This window comes from Mesoplodon densirostris, chromosome 4 (assembly GCF_025265405.1).
Source record: "Mesoplodon densirostris isolate mMesDen1 chromosome 4, mMesDen1 primary haplotype, whole genome shotgun sequence".
Lineage (NCBI taxonomy): Eukaryota > Metazoa > Chordata > Mammalia > Artiodactyla > Ziphiidae > Mesoplodon > Mesoplodon densirostris.
Genome location: NC_082664.1, coordinates 124,352,368 through 124,369,967, shown reverse-complemented (window position 1 = coordinate 124,369,967; position 17,600 = coordinate 124,352,368). Strand labels below are relative to the sequence as shown.

The 17,600-nt window shown below is 37.2% G+C and overlaps 1 protein-coding gene and 1 long non-coding RNA gene across 5 annotated transcripts in view; one reads left to right on the top strand and one right to left on the bottom strand.

The window, feature by feature from the left end:
* Window positions 1-6,041, top strand: part of KIF23 (kinesin family member 23) — a 34,972-nt gene extending 28,931 nt beyond the window's left edge. For all 4 annotated transcript variants that reach the window (XM_060097094.1, XM_060097093.1, XM_060097095.1 and 1 more), the window contains 5 exons: window positions 2,583-2,813; window positions 3,626-3,708; window positions 3,901-3,979; window positions 4,613-4,683; window positions 5,408-6,041. In XM_060097094.1, coding sequence (XP_059953077.1) covers window positions 2,583-2,813; window positions 3,626-3,708; window positions 3,901-3,979; window positions 4,613-4,683; window positions 5,408-5,423 — 480 coding nt within the window. In that variant the 3' untranslated portion in view covers window positions 5,424-6,041. The remainder of the gene's footprint in view (window positions 1-2,582; window positions 2,814-3,625; window positions 3,709-3,900; window positions 3,980-4,612; window positions 4,684-5,407) is intronic.
* LOC132488657 (uncharacterized) overlaps window positions 1-17,600 on the bottom strand; it is a 30,879-nt gene that overhangs the window by 3,395 nt on the left and 9,884 nt on the right. The window contains exon 2 of the long non-coding RNA XR_009531795.1: window positions 3,120-3,234. This is a non-coding gene — a long non-coding RNA (uncharacterized LOC132488657). The remainder of the gene's footprint in view (window positions 1-3,119; window positions 3,235-17,600) is intronic.

Genomic DNA, 17,600 nt, shown 5'->3' with positions numbered 1-17,600 from the left:
TGAGGCCTAGCTCTTTACCTGAAAAAGCCTAAACCCATTTGGCACAGAAATACTGCCTCCTGTTCAGTGAAAGCAAGTCAGTGGGGCACATCCCAGAGTCACATGTGCTTTTCAGCTGCATAAACTGATGAGCATCCACAAAGTCAGTGACTGAGTGTCTTAGAGCACATTTTCCATTTCTGATTTTGGTTTCTCTTCCCCAAATTAGACTTTTTGCTGTTTTCGAACTTTCATTTTTAAAATTGCTTTCCCAGACTTTTATTTTGAAAAATAGATTTGTAAATATTTTTTTTCTTGAACCTTTGACAGTAAGTCATAGACTTTGTGCCCTACATAACCACAATCTTCATCACACCTAAGATGTTAACCCTGAAACAGTTCATGTTTACATTTCCCCAGTTGTCCCAATAATGGCTTTTCTTTTTTCAAACCTTGGTCCTATCAAGGTGAATACATTCTATGTGGTTATTATCTCTCTTTAATCTCGTTCAATATAAAATAGTCCATCCTCCCCTTTTTTGATTTTCATGACATTGACTATTTTTTGAAGAGCCCAGGCCAGCTGTTTTATAACTGCTGAAGAAAGGTTTCCATCTCCAATACATTGCGTTTAATCTCAAGGCCTTTATTTCAATTTACAAGGGCTCTGCCTCATTCAAGGGTGTTTAAACAAATTCGTGTCTATATTTTCTTCTTAAGGATTAAAGTAAAGTTTTCCTTTGAATCTGAGTAAGTGGACAAAGTTAATATTGTGAATTTACATTTAGTAAAATTTTAATATATCTCTTTAAGAATTTTTCTTCTAAACAACTTAATCTTACAGTAAATATTTGCTTTAGATTTTCTTGTGGTATAATTTAGGGTGCAGAAAATTTCATTCAGGTGGCCTGCATTCCTGATTATTAAGGGATGATGATGAATTACAAGGTATTTACCAAGGCAACGGATAATTCTAAAGTCGCTTAAGTTCTTTACTTTGCAGATTTTGCTTTAAACCTTTTTAGGGAGCAAATCATGGTGGCTGGTCTTTCTGATCAACTCTAATAAATCCCCCTTATTTCATGCAAGTCTATAGACTGAAAACTATTCAAGGCCTACTTATGCCTGATCAACATTTATGTAATATCTAATTTGGCTATGAGATATTTAAGAGGATTTACTAGAGGTCCTTTAACTTCTTCATTTGAAATCAAAATCTCTTTAGAAGTGCAGCAGAGAAAAGTTTAGGCTAGTGTCTATGCATCTGGGTTTGTTGGTCAAAAATTAGGTCAGGTGGACTGAATTTATAATACTTCAGTGAGGAAGAAATTTAAAATATCATTTATTTCATAAACAATAGTAGAATGTAAGGACTGTTGTCTTTCCAAAGCTTGTTTCAGAATGTATTTATTGCTAAGTGTGTTTGAGAAATCTGACACCTTTGCTAAATGGTAGGACATGAGAGCCACATTCTTCCTTTACAACATTAAGCTATTTTAAGAATGGGAAGTTTCCTGCTTGTTGTGAGGTTTGGGCATCCAGAGTGGCAAACTCTATTGCCCATGTTTTAGTATCATGATTTGTCACTAGTGCTTCATTTGTTTCTTGTACAGGGAAAAACACTTCAGTTCTCCGCATACGCATTTTAAATTAGATGTTCATACTTGACCAGCTTTGAAGGATTTGGGCTGTGGCAGACTGTTTCATTTCCTTTCAGTTTTGTAAACAGAAAGATGTTTGCAAAGTTACAAAGAAACTATTAACTATGTTCTGTATGTGATTCCCCCCCACCTTAGGCTGAATGTGCTAAATTTAACTGTCCTAAAGTTATGTAACATTTTACTGGAAGCATCTAGTTTTTCATTGTATGATAGAGGCTGATTTGACAGTATATTCTTTATCTAGTTCTTGGAACCTTTATGAAACGTTTGGGGGAAAAATGTTGGTATGTTTTAGCCATTATTGTTTCTGAACTTTTCAAAAAGTTGTGTTTTGAGATTTTTAACAGTACTCAGAAGTATTTATTTACATTCTTTTAATCATTTTATACACAAGGTTTTCATTATACCTTATGTTCTTTAGCAGTCTGTAGTCTACAGCTCCATCAGCTTCGGGGAGGGTCCTGTTTTGTAACAGTAGTATTTTCTCTCTTGTTTAGAGGCTTATGATATATTTAGGGCTTCTGCTGGTCTTTCTGAAGCTTTTAACTTAGTCATGGACCTAACAGATTACCTCACAATAGCAGGCACAAATACTGGTTTTTGATTAAGAATGCAAAATGAATTACTTGTCCTGAATACCACCTATGCAGGAAAGACGAGCGGCATTACCAGAACTTTTCCTTCCATTCTTTGTTGAAAGGGAAGCTCCCTAGTAGAATATATAATACATATACACAAGCTGGTGTTAAAAGATGTTCGTTGGTTTTAAATACAAAGAGAACATTTAAATTGCTTGAGTAACGTTTAGCTTTTGAAAAGGTTCATGCATTTGTTTTGATATTGTCACCAACTAATGTAGCCCAAACTGCTGCACTTCTAATTGCACGCTTAAATTAATTCTGGGTTATGCTTGTTTCTTGATTCCTCTTTCAACCTGATCAGAATGCACCACCAATTCGTCTGCGACACAGACGATCACGCTCTGCGGGAGACAGATGGGTAGATCATAAGCCTGCCTCTAACCTGCAAACTGAAACAGTCATGCAGCCACAAGTCCCTCATGCCATCACTGTATCTGTTGCAAATGAAAAGGCACTAGCTAAGTGTGAGAAGTACATGCTGACCCACCAGGAACTAGCCTCCGATGGGGAGATTGAAACTAAGCTAATTAAGGTAAAAAATTTACACAAGAGAAGGTCAGCTTAACAAAAAACCATTTACTCTTCCTGTGTGTCAACACAGGCAGTGTCAACTGGAACTCAAATGGGTATTGATAAAACCCTTTTGTTTGTTAGAAAACTAAAGTAACTACTTAGATTATGACTCTGCTAAATTAGAACTAAATCTGCTACTTTCTGTCAAATGAGGCTTAGAGTCTCAGGTTTGTTAGAGGAACTCCAGATGTATTACGTACTTTTAATTAATATGTATTTTGTTTTAACCCCTACTTAAGAAGTAAACCAAACAAAGAACTCCTACCTTTGATTGTACTGTCACTTGAGGGAATTCCCTGGCAGTCCGTGGTTAGGACTCTGTGCTTTCACTGCCGAGGGCCTGAGTTCGATCCCTGGACCAGGAACTAAGATCCCACAAGCTGTACAGTGCGGCAAAACAAAAACAAAAACAACTGTACTGTTATTTGAATATGAGAGTAGGGGTACATCCAGAGAAGAAAGTATACTGCCTTCTAACGTTTAGAAGTTTCTGACAGATTTCTTGATCTCTAGTGTAGTTTTTAAATTATAGGTTGAATAAAAAGGAATGTTATTTTCTGCAATTAAGAATGCTACTAATTATATTACATTGGACTTCTTTAGTGAGAAAGTATTTTAACGGTACAGACCCAGCAGTCCAAGCACCATCTGGTTTTGTGGATGGGAGTTTCCATAAAACAGCAGAGTCTTCAATTTAATTTGAAATATATATGTATGTTTACCCTTTGGATGTATAAAAAGTGTAATGGTGACCTTTTCTCTTGGCTGTAGGGTGATGTTTATAAAACAAGGGGTGGTGGACAATCCGTCCAGTTTACTGAAATTGAGACTTTGAAACAAGAATCACCAACTGGGTGAGTGATCATCAAATTCCTTTCTTTAGAGGGCTGTCATTTTCTTAGCTGCTCATTCTTGAGGAACTGACTAGCCTGTAAAATGTATCAATTCTCTGAAGGAGTATATATGGTATTTCCCTATTTCTAATATATTTCCTGTTCTTAGATACAAAAAATAACTGTTGCATTCTATTTTCCCTTTTTCTGTAGTCGAAAACGAAAATCTTCCACAGGAGCACCTGCCCCACCAGATGGAACAGAGTCTGAATGGACCGACGTAGAAACAAGGGTAGGAGTAAAAAATATTTGCTAGGGATGTCATATTTTAAGCCCTACCAGCTGTAGCTTTTCATGCTCTTTGAAACAAACAACTAAGGTCTGATCCCACATGGCCAATGCAGCCTGTAGGCCTGTCCCCAGCACATCTGAGAAGGTATTTGTATTTCTGCTCTGGTTTTACTGGAGCTCTTCAGCTCAAAGCCCGTTTTTAGTGTAGAGGGGTAAGGCCCAAGAATCAAGTCAGAGAGCATCACCCTAGAATAACAAGAATGCCCATCAAACTGATGGGAATCTTCTCAGGAGAAGAACTTCCCTGTGGAACTGTTATTCCTGAGGAGAGAGTGACATAATAAAGATCATGGGAAGGTGGGGGCCAGCCGGCCAAGCTCTAGCCTTTGCCACTTTCTTCTTCCTGATAGAAAATGAGGAGATTTACCTGAATGATCTCTGAAGACCCTTCCACCTCACAATTTTTGTGGCACATCAAATAAATTTCAAGTACCTGATTAGTATTTTAACATATGTATCTGCGCTGGACTAGAAAGCAATGTTGGATTTCACCTTGGTTGAATCTGTCTAAATAGGTCTGTTTAATAGACTGCAGAGAGGAGCTGATCTTTCCTCTCTGTGGTTTTTCTCTCAGTGTTCTGTGGCTGTAGAGATGAGAGCAGGGTCTCAGCTGGGGCCTGGGTATCAGCACCATGCACAACCCAAGTGAGTACTGACCACGTGTGGCCTTTCTCTGTGTTTTCCCTCCCCACCACCCCTTCTCCCTACCAACCACTTTTTTTTTTTTTTTTTTTTTTTTAAAGAGGACCTATGTGGTTTTTGTTTGCCCGTTGGAATATCTGGGCCCTACTGGCAGACGACGCTAGGCAGTAGCAGTGCTGAGAACCGGGGTCGGGGGGGGCGGTCGGGGGTGCTGAATAAGAGCAATTAGAGCTGTAAGAACATTCGCTCTTGTTCTTTTTGCCTGTGCTCATGAAGTTTTCAGAGGCTGAACTGAGATCACCTATAAGGAGGGGAGGCTGGAGTCAGGGATGGCAGCTCCTCGTGTAATTCATTCTTTCCTAATTCCCCTCTTTTTACAGCAAAAAGTGTTCGCTAAAATAAAACGGAATGGCAGAATTTATGGCCCATTTTTCTCCCCATATTAATCAAACCCACTGCTTTTCAAATATCTACCTATACAGGTCCATGTGTCCATTTTTGACACACGTATTCCTTAGGCAGTTTGGAAAATCAATGCAACAGGATAAAGATGGAAAGTTCTGTTTTTTAAATTTAATACTAGATAAGCATATTTTATAAGTTATTTGCTTTCTTAGAAGGACTTTTAACTCTTCCCATGATAAAACAGGAATTCTCTCAAAGCCCTCCTAGAGATTTATTGCAAAATTCAGCACTAAATGCTGGTTTTCATTTTTTTTCATTTTAGGCGCAAGAAGCCATGAATTGACAGTCCCAATAACAAAAGAACATTTTCATTTGTGTTGATTTCTCCAAAGCAATGCCAGAAGGAGTCTTCTGAATGAATCATCTTGTAGAACTCCAGCTTTGTTGAATACCACAGACCTCAGATATGTCATCATACACTGGCCTACATAAAGATTCCCCTATGGTTCCAAAGATATCTAGGATTCTACAAACTTTTTATATTATACACCTTGCCATATTTAATATTAATAGCAGAGAAAGACCCCTCCTCTTTCTCATGCCATATGAACTTTTTTATAATGCTATTTTTTTGTATATTTCTTGTATACTTATAAACTAATTCATGCATGTATTTGTTTTAGGTGATTAAGGAAAATATATATCTAGATCACGCTTTGCTTTTTATTGTGACTTTTCTACTTCTTGTCTGAATATTTAAGGGTTTTTAAAAAAAACAAATGCTGCTATTGATTAGCTGCAAGAATGCACTTTAGACATATTTGACAATTCAAACTTCCAAAATAAATAAAGATGTCAGAGACTGGCCAATATTAAAACCATTTTAGGAAGGTGTTCTGAATTTTGTATATATGTACTTTCTGACATTTAGCTATACCAAAAGAATTGAAATAAAAAGCACTAAAATACAAGGTTGTGTGATTGATAGTAATTTAACACTTAGCCCCTTTTGAAGCTGTTCCTTTGCATGCTGAAACAAGTATCCTCAATGTGGTGAGAGAAATTTCTAGTGCTTTCTTTTAGTTCATCCCACAAATGTGCCAGCAAGGCACAATGCTAGGTTCTGGGACTATTTCCTCTGTTGAAAACCAGGAACATTCTCCCAGCCCACTGGGTGTACTGCAGCCCCTGGGCAATCCTTCACACACAGACTGTGTTTGATCTGGAATCTTCCTTTTACTTCGTTCAACTTAGGGTTTCAAGACCAGCACTCAGTCTCCAGGTATGAAAATTTTAAATTACTGATATTACACCCAACTCACATGCATAGATATAAGGTAGAGGAGCAAGTGCTGGCAGCAGCATGGCAGTGTGAGTTGTAAATAAAAGAGGGGAAAAAAGGGAACAACTAATGGGTCATTCATAACTGAACAAAAGTATCTGTACATTACACCAGAACATCCAAAAGATTTCTACCGATAAGCGCTTCAGAACGTAGGTGGATGGACCTTGGAGAGGGCTGCAGATCCAAGGGAGCGCCTCAGCCCCACTCGCTGTGGGCGCGGTGGGAAGCTAGACTGGGAGTGCAGCACCGGGTGGACAGGAGGTCCAGCCAGCCCGACGGAGAACCAGGCACACTGTGGGGAGCGGGACGGAGACCAGTTTGGAGGCAGAGGAAGAGCAGGAGCACACTGGGCGTCCACTGCCAGGGACAGCAGCCACCTCCCTCACAGAGGTCTCTAAGGGACTGCCTGGCTGGTCACAGCTGGAGGAACCTGTTTCTTTCCAGCAGCACGAATTCCTCAGGAGCGACCTCCCTGACTAGTGGAAGTGGAAAGAGGGAGACAAGAACAAAGGGCACTGAAGTATCTCACTCCCTGCCCTCTGCCTCAGATTTCAGCAGGAGGTCCATGCATGGCCCTCTGGGGGCTCCCCGCAGTGGAGGATCTCCCTGCCAGGCTGTGGGCAAACACAGGTGCTGAGCCCACACTTGCCCACTCTGCTGCCAGCTTTTTTACAGGCACTCCCTAGCACAGCCCCAGAGCCGGCTCAGGTAGAGAAACCGAAAACTTGAGCTATGGTGCCACCTTCTGGAGAATAAAAGCAAGGTTTCTAATTGCCAGTGTTGAACAAAGTAAGCAACTAATAAAAGAAACGTGTGCTACTTCAAACTCAATGGCAGGGGCACATTTTACCAAGCACTATGAAAAATCACAGTGATATGGTATCACAATGAGAAAAATAATAATTCTCCAGCAACTGAACCCAAAGGCACAGAACACGGTGATCTGATAAAGAATTAAAAATAGCTGTGATGAAGGATTTATTTGCTGAGCTACAAGAAAACTCAGGCAATTCAAGAATATAGAAATAAAGTTACTGAATGTAAGGTGTTTGTTGTTTACCAAATATACCGAAATTTTAAAAAAGAACCAAATTCTGGAGCTGAAGAATTCAATGAATGACATCAAGAATGTATAGAAAGCTTAGGAAATAAGGCAGATGAGATCTGGGATAGAATCTGCAACTCGGAGGGTAGAAATTTAGAAATGACTCAGGAGAAGAGAGAACTAAGATTTTTAAAAAGTGAAGAAAACCTACGAGAACTCTCATATATGACGACAAAATAAATGTAAGAATAACGGTCTACCAGAAGGAGCAGAGAGGGAGAGGGGAGCAGAGAGTGGGTATTTAAAAAAATAATAGCTGAGAATCTCCCAAGCCTGGGGAAGGAATGGGATATAAAAGTCCAAGAAGCTAACAGGACACCCTATTATCTCAATGCAAAAAGACCTTCTCCAAAACACACTATAATGAAACTGTCAAAAATCAAAGAAAAAAAAAAAGAAAAAATCTTAAAGGCATCCAGAGGTTAAAAAAAAAGTAGCCTACAAAGGAATCCCCACAAGGCTATCAGTGGATTTCCCAGCAGAAATTCTATAGGCCAGGAAAGAGTGGAATGACATATTCAAAGTGTTGAAGATAAATACGGCCAGCCAAGAATACTTTATCCAGCGAAGTTAACCTTCAGCTATGAAGGAGAAATAAAGGCTTTCCCAGACAAACAAAACCTGCCATGCAGGAAATGCTGAAAGGAGTTCTTCAGCTGAAACAGAATGATGCTAATTAGTGACATAAAAACAAATGAAAGTACACATAAAAAGAGGTAAATTGGGTCATCAAAAGTATAAAAGGGGAGGAGTAAAAAGGGTTGAATCTTTATAGGCGAATGAAAACAAGGTGCTATCAACAGCATGAAAAGGACTATTTTACCTATGAAATATATTATAAGCCACAAGGTAACCACAAAACAAAAATCTAGAGGCATGAAACATTAAAAAAAAAAAGCGGGAGTTGGGGGAAGACTGAGCAAATCACTAAGGAAAACCACCACTTTACAAAGGTAGACAGAAACAACAACAAAGAAAGGAGACAGAAAGGAGTGATATCAATAATCACTCCAAATATATGATATCACTTATATGCAGAATCTAAAAAAAAAAAAAAAAAAAAAAAAGGATACAAATGAACCTATTCACAAAACAGAAACAGACTAACAGACTAAGAAAATAAACTTCTGGTTACCAAAGGGGAGGGATAAGTTGGCAGTTTGGGATTGACGCATTCATGCTGCTATATTTAAAATATTTAAAATGAAAAGACAACCCACAGAATGGGGTTTGTAAATGATCCTACCGACAAGGGATTAATCTCCAAAATATACAAACAGCTCACGCAGCTCAATATCAAAAAAAAAAAAACCAAAACGGGGGCCTCCCTGGTGGCGCAGTGGTTGAGAGTCCGCCTGCCGATGCAGGGGATACGGGTTCGTGCCCCGGTCTGGGAGGATCCCATGTGCCGCGGAGCGGCTGGGTCTGTGGGCCATGGCCGCTGGGCCTGCGTGTCCGGAGCCTGTGCTCCGCAACGGGAGAGGCCACAACAGTGAGAGGCCCGCATACCGCAAAAAAAAAAAAAACAAAAAAAAACAAAAAAACACAAAACAACCCAATAAAAAACAACCCAGATCTAAATAGACATTTCTCCAAAGAAGACATACAGATGGCCAAAAAGCACATGAAAAGATGCTCAACATCACTAATTATTATTAGAGAAATGCAAATCAAAACTACGAGACATCACCTCACATTGGTCAGAATAGCCATCATCAAAAAATCTACAAATAATATATGCTGGAGAGGGTGTAGAGAAAAGGGGACCCTCCTACACTGTTGGTGGAAATGTAAACTGGTACAGCCACTATGGAGAACAGTATGGAGGTTCCTTAAAAAACCAAAAATAGAACTACTGTATGACCCAGCAATCCCATGCCCAGGCACCTACCCAAAGAAAACCATAATTTGAAAACATACATGCACCCCAGTGTTCATTGTAGCACTATTTACAATAGCCAGGATATGGGAGAAACCTAAATATCCATCAACAGAGGAATTGATAAAGAAGATGTGTACATATATACAATGGAATATTACTCAGCCATAGAAAAGAACAAAATAATGCCATCTGCAGCAACATGGATGGACCTAGAGATTGTCATACTGAGTAAAGTAAGTCAGACAGAGAAAGGGACTTCCCTGATGGTCCAGTGGATAAGACTATGAGCTCCCAATGCAGGGGGCCCAGGTTTGGTCCCTGGTCAGGGAACTAGATCTCTCATGTGTGTCACAACTAAGAGTTCGCATGCCACAACTAAGCGTCTGCATGCTGCCGTTAAGAAGTCAGCATGCCGCAACTAAGAAGTACGCATGCTGCAACTGAGAGCCCACATGCCGCAACTAAGGCCCAGTGCAGCCTAAATAAATAAATATTTTTTAGAAAACCCAGAAAGACAAATATCAGATGATATCGCTTATATGCAGAATCTAAAAAAAAACATGATACAAATGAACCTATTTACAAAACAGAAAGACTCCCAGACTCAGAAAACAAATTTATGGTCACCAAAGGGGAGGGATAAATTGGGAGTTTGGGATTGACATATACACACTACTATATTTAAAATAGATAACAACAAGGACCTATTGTATAGCACAGGGAACTCTGCTCAATGTTCTGTAATAACCTAAATGGGAAAAGAATTTGAAAAAGGATACATATATATGTATAACTGAACTACTTTGCTGTACATCTGAAACTAACATGACATTCTTAATCAACTACACTCCAATATAATATAAATTAAAAAAAGACTAAATCAGGAAGAAAGAGAAAATATGAACAGACCAATAATAGCCAACTAGATTAAGTCTGTAGTCATAAACTTCCCAACTGAGAAAACCCCAGGACCAGATGGCTACACTGGCGAATTCTATCAAACATTCAAAGAATAATCAACATCAATCCTTCCCAAACTCTTACAAAAATTTGAGAAGGTAATACTTCCAAACTGATTCTATTGATATGAGGCCAGCATTACCCTGAAGCCAAAGCCAGATAAGGACACCATAAGAAATGAAAACGATAGATCAATACCCCTGATGAACATAGGAACAAAAAGTCTCAACAAAGTATCAGCAAACTGAATTCAAGAACTCTTAAGGATTGTACACCATGACCAAGAGGGATTTATGCCTTGTATGCAAGGATGGTTCAACATATGCAAATCAATAAACATAATATATATTCATAAAATGAAAGATAAAAGTCACGTGATCATCTTAATAGATGCAGAAAAACCATTTGACAAAATACAACATCCTTTCATGATAAAAAACCTTTAGCAGGTTGGGTATAGAAGGAACATACCTAAACATGATAAAGGTCATGTATAACAAATGCAAACCTAACATTATACTCAATGGAGAAAGATTGAAAGCTTTTCTTCTAAGATCAGGAATAAGACAAGGATGTCCACTCTCACCATTCTTATTCAATATAGTATTGGAAGCCCTAGCTAGTGTAACTAGGCAAGACAAAGAAATAAAAGGCATCCAAATTGGGGAAGAATAAGTTACTCTTCCTGTATATAGAAATGAAGGTGATATGATCCTGTATAAAGATAATCCGAAAGACTCTACTAAAAAACTGTTGGAACTAATCAATGATGTCAGTAAAGTTGCAGGATACAACATCAACATACAGAAATTAGTTGCATTTCTATACACTAAGGAGAAAACATATGAAAAAGAAATGAAACTATCCCATTTGCAATAGCATCGAAACAATAACATACTTAGGAGTAATTTTCTTTTTTGTCTTTTTTTTTTTTAAATTTTTTTGGTTGTGCCTCGTGGCATGTGGGATCTTAGTTCCCTGAGCAGGAATCAAACCCACACCCCCTGCAGTGGAAGTGCACAGTCTTAACGACTGGACTACCAGGTAAGTCCCAGGAATAAATTTAATCAAGGAAGTGAAAAATATGTACAACAAAAATTATAAGACTGCTGAAAGAAATCAAAGAAGACATAATAGAAAAATATCTGTACTCATGGATAAGAATTAATACTGCTAAAATGTCTATAATATTCAAAAGCGTCTATAGATTCAATGCAATTCCCATAAAATATCAACAGTATTCTTCACAGAAATAGAAAAAAAATCCTAGAATTTGTATGGAGCCACAAAAGACCCCAAATAGCCAAAGTAATCCTGAAGAAAAAGAACAAAGCTGGAGGTATCACACACTTCCTGATTTCAAACTGTACTACAAAGCTACAGTAATAAAAACAGTATGGTACTGGCATAAAAATAGACACATAGACCAAGAACAGAATAAAGAGCCCAGAATTAACCCCAGCCTATATGGTCAACTAATATTCAACAAGGGAACCAAGAGCACCCAAAGTGGAGAAGACAGTTTCTTCAACAAATGGTGCTAGGAAACTGGATTAACATATGTCTAGCACTGAAATTAAACCCATACCTTACACCACTCACAAAAATTAACTCAAAATGTATCACAGACTCAAACATAAGATCTGACACTATAAAACTCCTAGAATGAAACATAGGGAAGAAGTTTCTCAACATTGGTTTTGGCATTGATTTTTTTGGATATGACAACAAAAGTACAAACAACAAAAGCAAAAATCAACAATCAACAAATGGGAGTACATCAAGCTTAAAAGCTTTTGCACAGTAAGGTACAATTAACAAAATGAAAAGGCAACCTACAAAATGAGAGAAAATTTTTACAAACTGTGTATTAGATAAAGGGTTAATATCCAAAATATATTAAAAAAAATTCATACAACTCAACATCAGAAAAACAAACAAAAACCCCCAATCTAATTAAAAAGTGAGTAGAAGAACTAAACAGACATTTTTTCAAAGAATACTTCCAAATGGCCAATGGGTTCATGAAAAGATGCTCAATATCACTGATCATCAGGGAAATGTGAATTAAAATCACAGTGAGCTATCACCTCATGCCTGTTAGAATGGCAATCATCAAGAAGACAAGAGATAACAAGTGCTGGCAAGGATGTGAAGAAAAGGGAACCCTGATGCACTGTCAGTGGGAACGTAAATGGTGCAGGCACTATGGAAAGCAGTATGGAGGTTCCTCAAAAAGTTAAAAGTAGAACTACCATATGATCCAGACATCAAAGATAAATAATACATAAGTACTTCTAGGTATCTATCTGAAGACAACGAAAATGCTACCTTGAAAAGATATCTACACCCCTATGTTCACTGCAGCATTATTTACAATAGCCAAGACATGGAAACAACCTAAGTGTCCACCAAAGAATGAATGGACAAAGAAAACATGTTATATATAATAACAATGGAATATTATTCAACTATAAAAAGGAATAAAATCTTGCCATTTGAGACAACATGGATAAACCCTGAGCACATTTTGCTAAGCGAGATAAGTTAGATAAGTACTGTCTGATGTCACTTATATGTGAAATTTTAAAAAGCCTAACTTGTAAAACTTGAGAGTAATATGGTGGTTACGGAGGACAGGAAAGATGTTAAGTTTACTTGCAATAAGTATAAATAAGCCCTAGAAATATAATGCACAGTACAGTGAATATAGACAACAATACTGTATTATAAACATCAAACTTCCTAAGAGATTAGAACTTGATTATTCCAACTAGTAAAAAGAAAGAATAATTATGAAATATGATAGAGGTGCTAAGTATTGCTACAATGGCAATATTATAATATATAAATGATCTAACTATACATTATAAGGTGTTGAACACCTTAAAATTACACAATGTTATATGTCAAATATATTTCAATAAAAAATGAAAAGTAGATTTTTGCAATTGTTAAAAAAAGCACTAGATAATATAAAATAATTTGCCACTGAATTCACAAATTCAACGAATTGCCTGACAACCAAAATATATATGTATTAAGTATGCTCTTCTAGACATTTCAACAAAAAACAAGGTTTGGGGACAACATATTTAGAAGTACTATTGAACATCATGACGAAATATCCATTCTTATCTGGGTGAACATACATTTTTCTTGAAGCTAGTTTTTTTTTTTTTTTGAGGCTGAACCTTTTTATTACTAAAATTATAGTTTACCTGTTTTTTATTAATAGTGAAGGCATGATATTACTCCTAGCCAAACGCAGATTCAAAGGTTAAGGAAAAAGACAAAATCTACTTTCTTGTCACTTATAGTATAGTAGTAAGCAGTGTCATAGGTGTGTTTCTAGAATGCTTCAGAGCACCTCTCTCAATAGATGCTACTGTATTTCATCTTTCTATTTCTTGACTATTTTTATTTTTTTTAAATATCCTATTGCTTAGTCTTTTGAAATACTTTTTTTTTTTGGTCATACCATGTGGCTTTTGGGATCTCAGTTCCCTGACCAGGAATCAAACCCGGGTCCCCAGCAGAAGTGTGGAGTCCTAACCACTGGACTGCCAGGGAATTCCTGTGAAATATATCTTAACAGGAAGTTTTTACTATGATACGGGAACGTGGGGTAGTAGAATTTGTCTGAACAGTATGTTGAATCTAGTAAGCCCCTGAACTACACAAAATAAAGGGAAATGCAGGGGCAGTTGATGTTTTGCTTAAATAGTTCTCTTAAATAGTCATGAAGAATAGCTGTGGTTAATTGGGTGCTCAGTCTCTGATGCCCTGTAAAGGTGTTATTTATCATTTACAGGTGAAGAAATAGATGGAAAGAGTTAATGACCTGCTCAAGGACCCCCCAAAGTCATAAATGATGGAGCTGATTTTTAAACCCAAGTCTGACATCAAAGCTGTTAACTACTTTGTTAATGACTGACTCATTTTTATAGTTTAACTAAAAATTTCTTAGCCCTAGTCAATTTTACCTGATAATTTTTGATGTTTTACAAAACAGGACTAGTTTTTAGTCTTTTCTTATTGGTTTGTAGAACTTTATATATCCTTTGGGTACTATGGGCCTCATATCTTCTCCCAATCTGACTTTCTTTTCCCACTTTGGTTACAGTATTTTTTTAAAAAAAACGTAAGAGACTTCCCTGGTGGACTTCCCTCCACTCTCCCAATGTAGGGGGCCCACGTTCAATCCCTGGTCGGGGAACTAGATCCCGCATGCTGCAACTAAGAGCCAGCATGCTGCGACAAAGATCCTACATGCCGCAACTAAGACCCAGTGCAGCCAAATAAATAAATAAATGAAAACTTAATTTTTAGAAAAGTTTAAGACTTACAGAATAATTGTGAGGATAGTATAGAGTTCCCACATATCTCACAGCTAGGTGTCCCTACTTTTTTTCTTTTTAATGATATCTTTATTGAAAAAATTTTGAAGTTTATTGAAAAAGTCATTAATTTTAACAATCTCTTTATATTCTCTATTTGATGAGACACTGTCAACACTTCTTCCTTTGTTTCTTTAAGCATGGTTTCCTTTGGTTCTTTGAACATATTTATAATGGCTACTTTAAGGTCTTTATTAAATCTAATATGCGATTGTTCTCATTGGCAGTTTTTGTTGCCTGCTATTTCCCCAAACATGTAGGTTTTCCTTTCTTTGTATGTCTTGCATTCTTTTTTTTCCCTTTGGAAACTAGACATTTTAGGTAATATAGCAAGACTAGGTATTGGTTCTCTGGCTTTTTGCTTACTTGTTTAGTGATTGGCTTGATGAGTTTAGTGAAGTCTGTTTTCTCCCCACATTGCGAAACATCTAATGTTGCTCTTAGATGGAGCAGCCTTGAGCACGCTCAGTCACTCTGGGATGGCAGTGATTTTGGCAGGGCTCTCTGTTTCTTTCCCTGGCCACAACCAGTGGTTAAGCCCCACTGATTGACAAGCTGCCCCTATTTTTTAACACACCAATATGATATATTTGTTACAATTAATAAACCAATATTGATATATTAACTAAAGTCCATATTGTATTTAGATTTCCTTAGTTTTTACCTAATATCTTTTGTCTTTCCCAAAATTCCATGCAGGAAACCATGTTACATTTAGTCATTGTGTTTCCTTAGGCTCTTCTTGGCTGTGACAGTTTTTCAGACTTGGTTTTTTCAGACTTTTGGCTTTTATTGGGTTGGCCAAAAAGTGCCTTCGGTTTTCAAGTAAAAATAAAAGACACATTTTTCATTTCCACCAAGAACTTTATCCAGTGAGAAATCTCCAGCATAAAACTTCGCAAACCACTTTTAACGTGTTCGGTCAGTCACAGCACCTTCTCCATACACTGCACAAATCTTTTTTTGCATTTCAGTTGTGTTTTTAGCTTTCTTGAAATAATAAAGCATAATATGCCAAAAATGTTGCTTTTTTATTCCATCTTCAATATTAAAATGACTATACAAAAATTCACCAATTTTGGTAAATCTTTTTTTAAATGCATGCTGATATTTCAACTGTCACATACAATCTAACAAAATTGTTTTGAATGAAGTTAAAGACAACTAAGTGCTACTAGAGCCATCTTACGGAAAAAAACTAATGAACCTTTTGGCCAACCAAATAGTTTTCAATTTTAATGTTATCAAACACATCAATCTTTTCCTTTCTGTTCTGTGCCTAATGAAAAATTTCATCCATTGATATCACAGAAAAACTCCTATGTTTTCCTCTAAAATTTTATAGTTTTGCTTTTCACATTATGTACGGTATGAGGAGGGAATTAAAAACATTCTTTCCCCACTCCCATACAGATAGAAAACTAGTTGTCCCACTGCTGGTTTTTGAAAAGGTACTCTTCCCCCTAACCACCTCTTTCCGATTTATAAAGCCATACCTCTGACCTTACCAAGTTCTCTTACAAATAGAGTGTACGTCTGGGTTCTCTGTTCTGATGGTCTGTTTATTTGTATGTCAATAACACTTTTAATTCATTCCATATGTATTTATTTGAGTACCTCCTACGTGCCAGGCACTGTTTTAGGAATAAGAAATGCAGCAGTAAACCAGTTTGTGCCCTCAGTGAAACTTACATTAAAGTTAATCCTCCCTTATAACTTAGAAAGTTATTAATGGCCTTTGATTCTTCCATTAAAATTAAAGGTCAATTTGTCAAATTCCACTGAAAAGCATAATGGAATTTTGACTGAAATTACACAATTTGGAGAGAATTACCCACTTTAAGATCCTTCCAGACTTCCCTGGTGGCACAGTGGTTAAGAATCCTCCTGCTAATGCAGGGGACACGGGTTTGAGCCCTGGTCTGGGAAGATCTCACATGCCACGGAGCAACTATGCCATGCACCACAACTACTGAGCCTGTACTATAAAGCCCGCGAGCCACAACTACTGAATCCCTCACGCCTAGAGACCATGCTCCGCAACGAGAAGCCACCACAACGAGAAACACGTGCACCACAACAAAGAGTAGCCCCCACTCGCAGAAACTAGAGAAAACCTGCGCACAGCAACCAGGACCCAATGCAGCCAAAAATAAATAATTTAAAAAAAAAAAGATCCTTCCATCTGTGAATATATCACTCTTTTTAGTTTACCTTTGATGTTGTTCCATAAAATTTTATGACTTTTAAAATGATGGTCATCCACATCTTGTTAGATTTATTCCTAGAAACCATGACTTTAATTACTATTGTATGAGGTATATTTTTAAATATTGCATCTTCTAACTGACTTCTGCTGAGTACAGGAATGCTGCTGAGTTTTGTATATTAATCTTGAATCTAGTAACCTTGCCAAACTACTTATTAATCTGAACTGTTTGTCTATTGAACCTCTTGGAACTTCTCGGTAAACAATCATATCATCTATGAATAATGAAGTTTACGACTTTCCAATTTTAATACCTTATCTTACAGAGATGGCTAAACTCTAAAATAGTAATTGGAACAGAAGCAGGGAAAGCAGGCATCATTTTTTGTTCCTGATTTTAAGGAGTTTGTTTCTAAAGTTTCATCATTAAGTATGATGTTTGCTGTACATTTTTGGTAGATACCTTAGGATATGGAAGTTACCTTCTATCCCAGCTTTCTACGATCCATGGGAATAGTTACTTAATTTTATCAAGTGATTTTTCTGAGTCTATAAGAAGTTCATGTAGATTTTCCTCTTTAATTTGTTAATGAATTATTTTTAATAGACTTCAT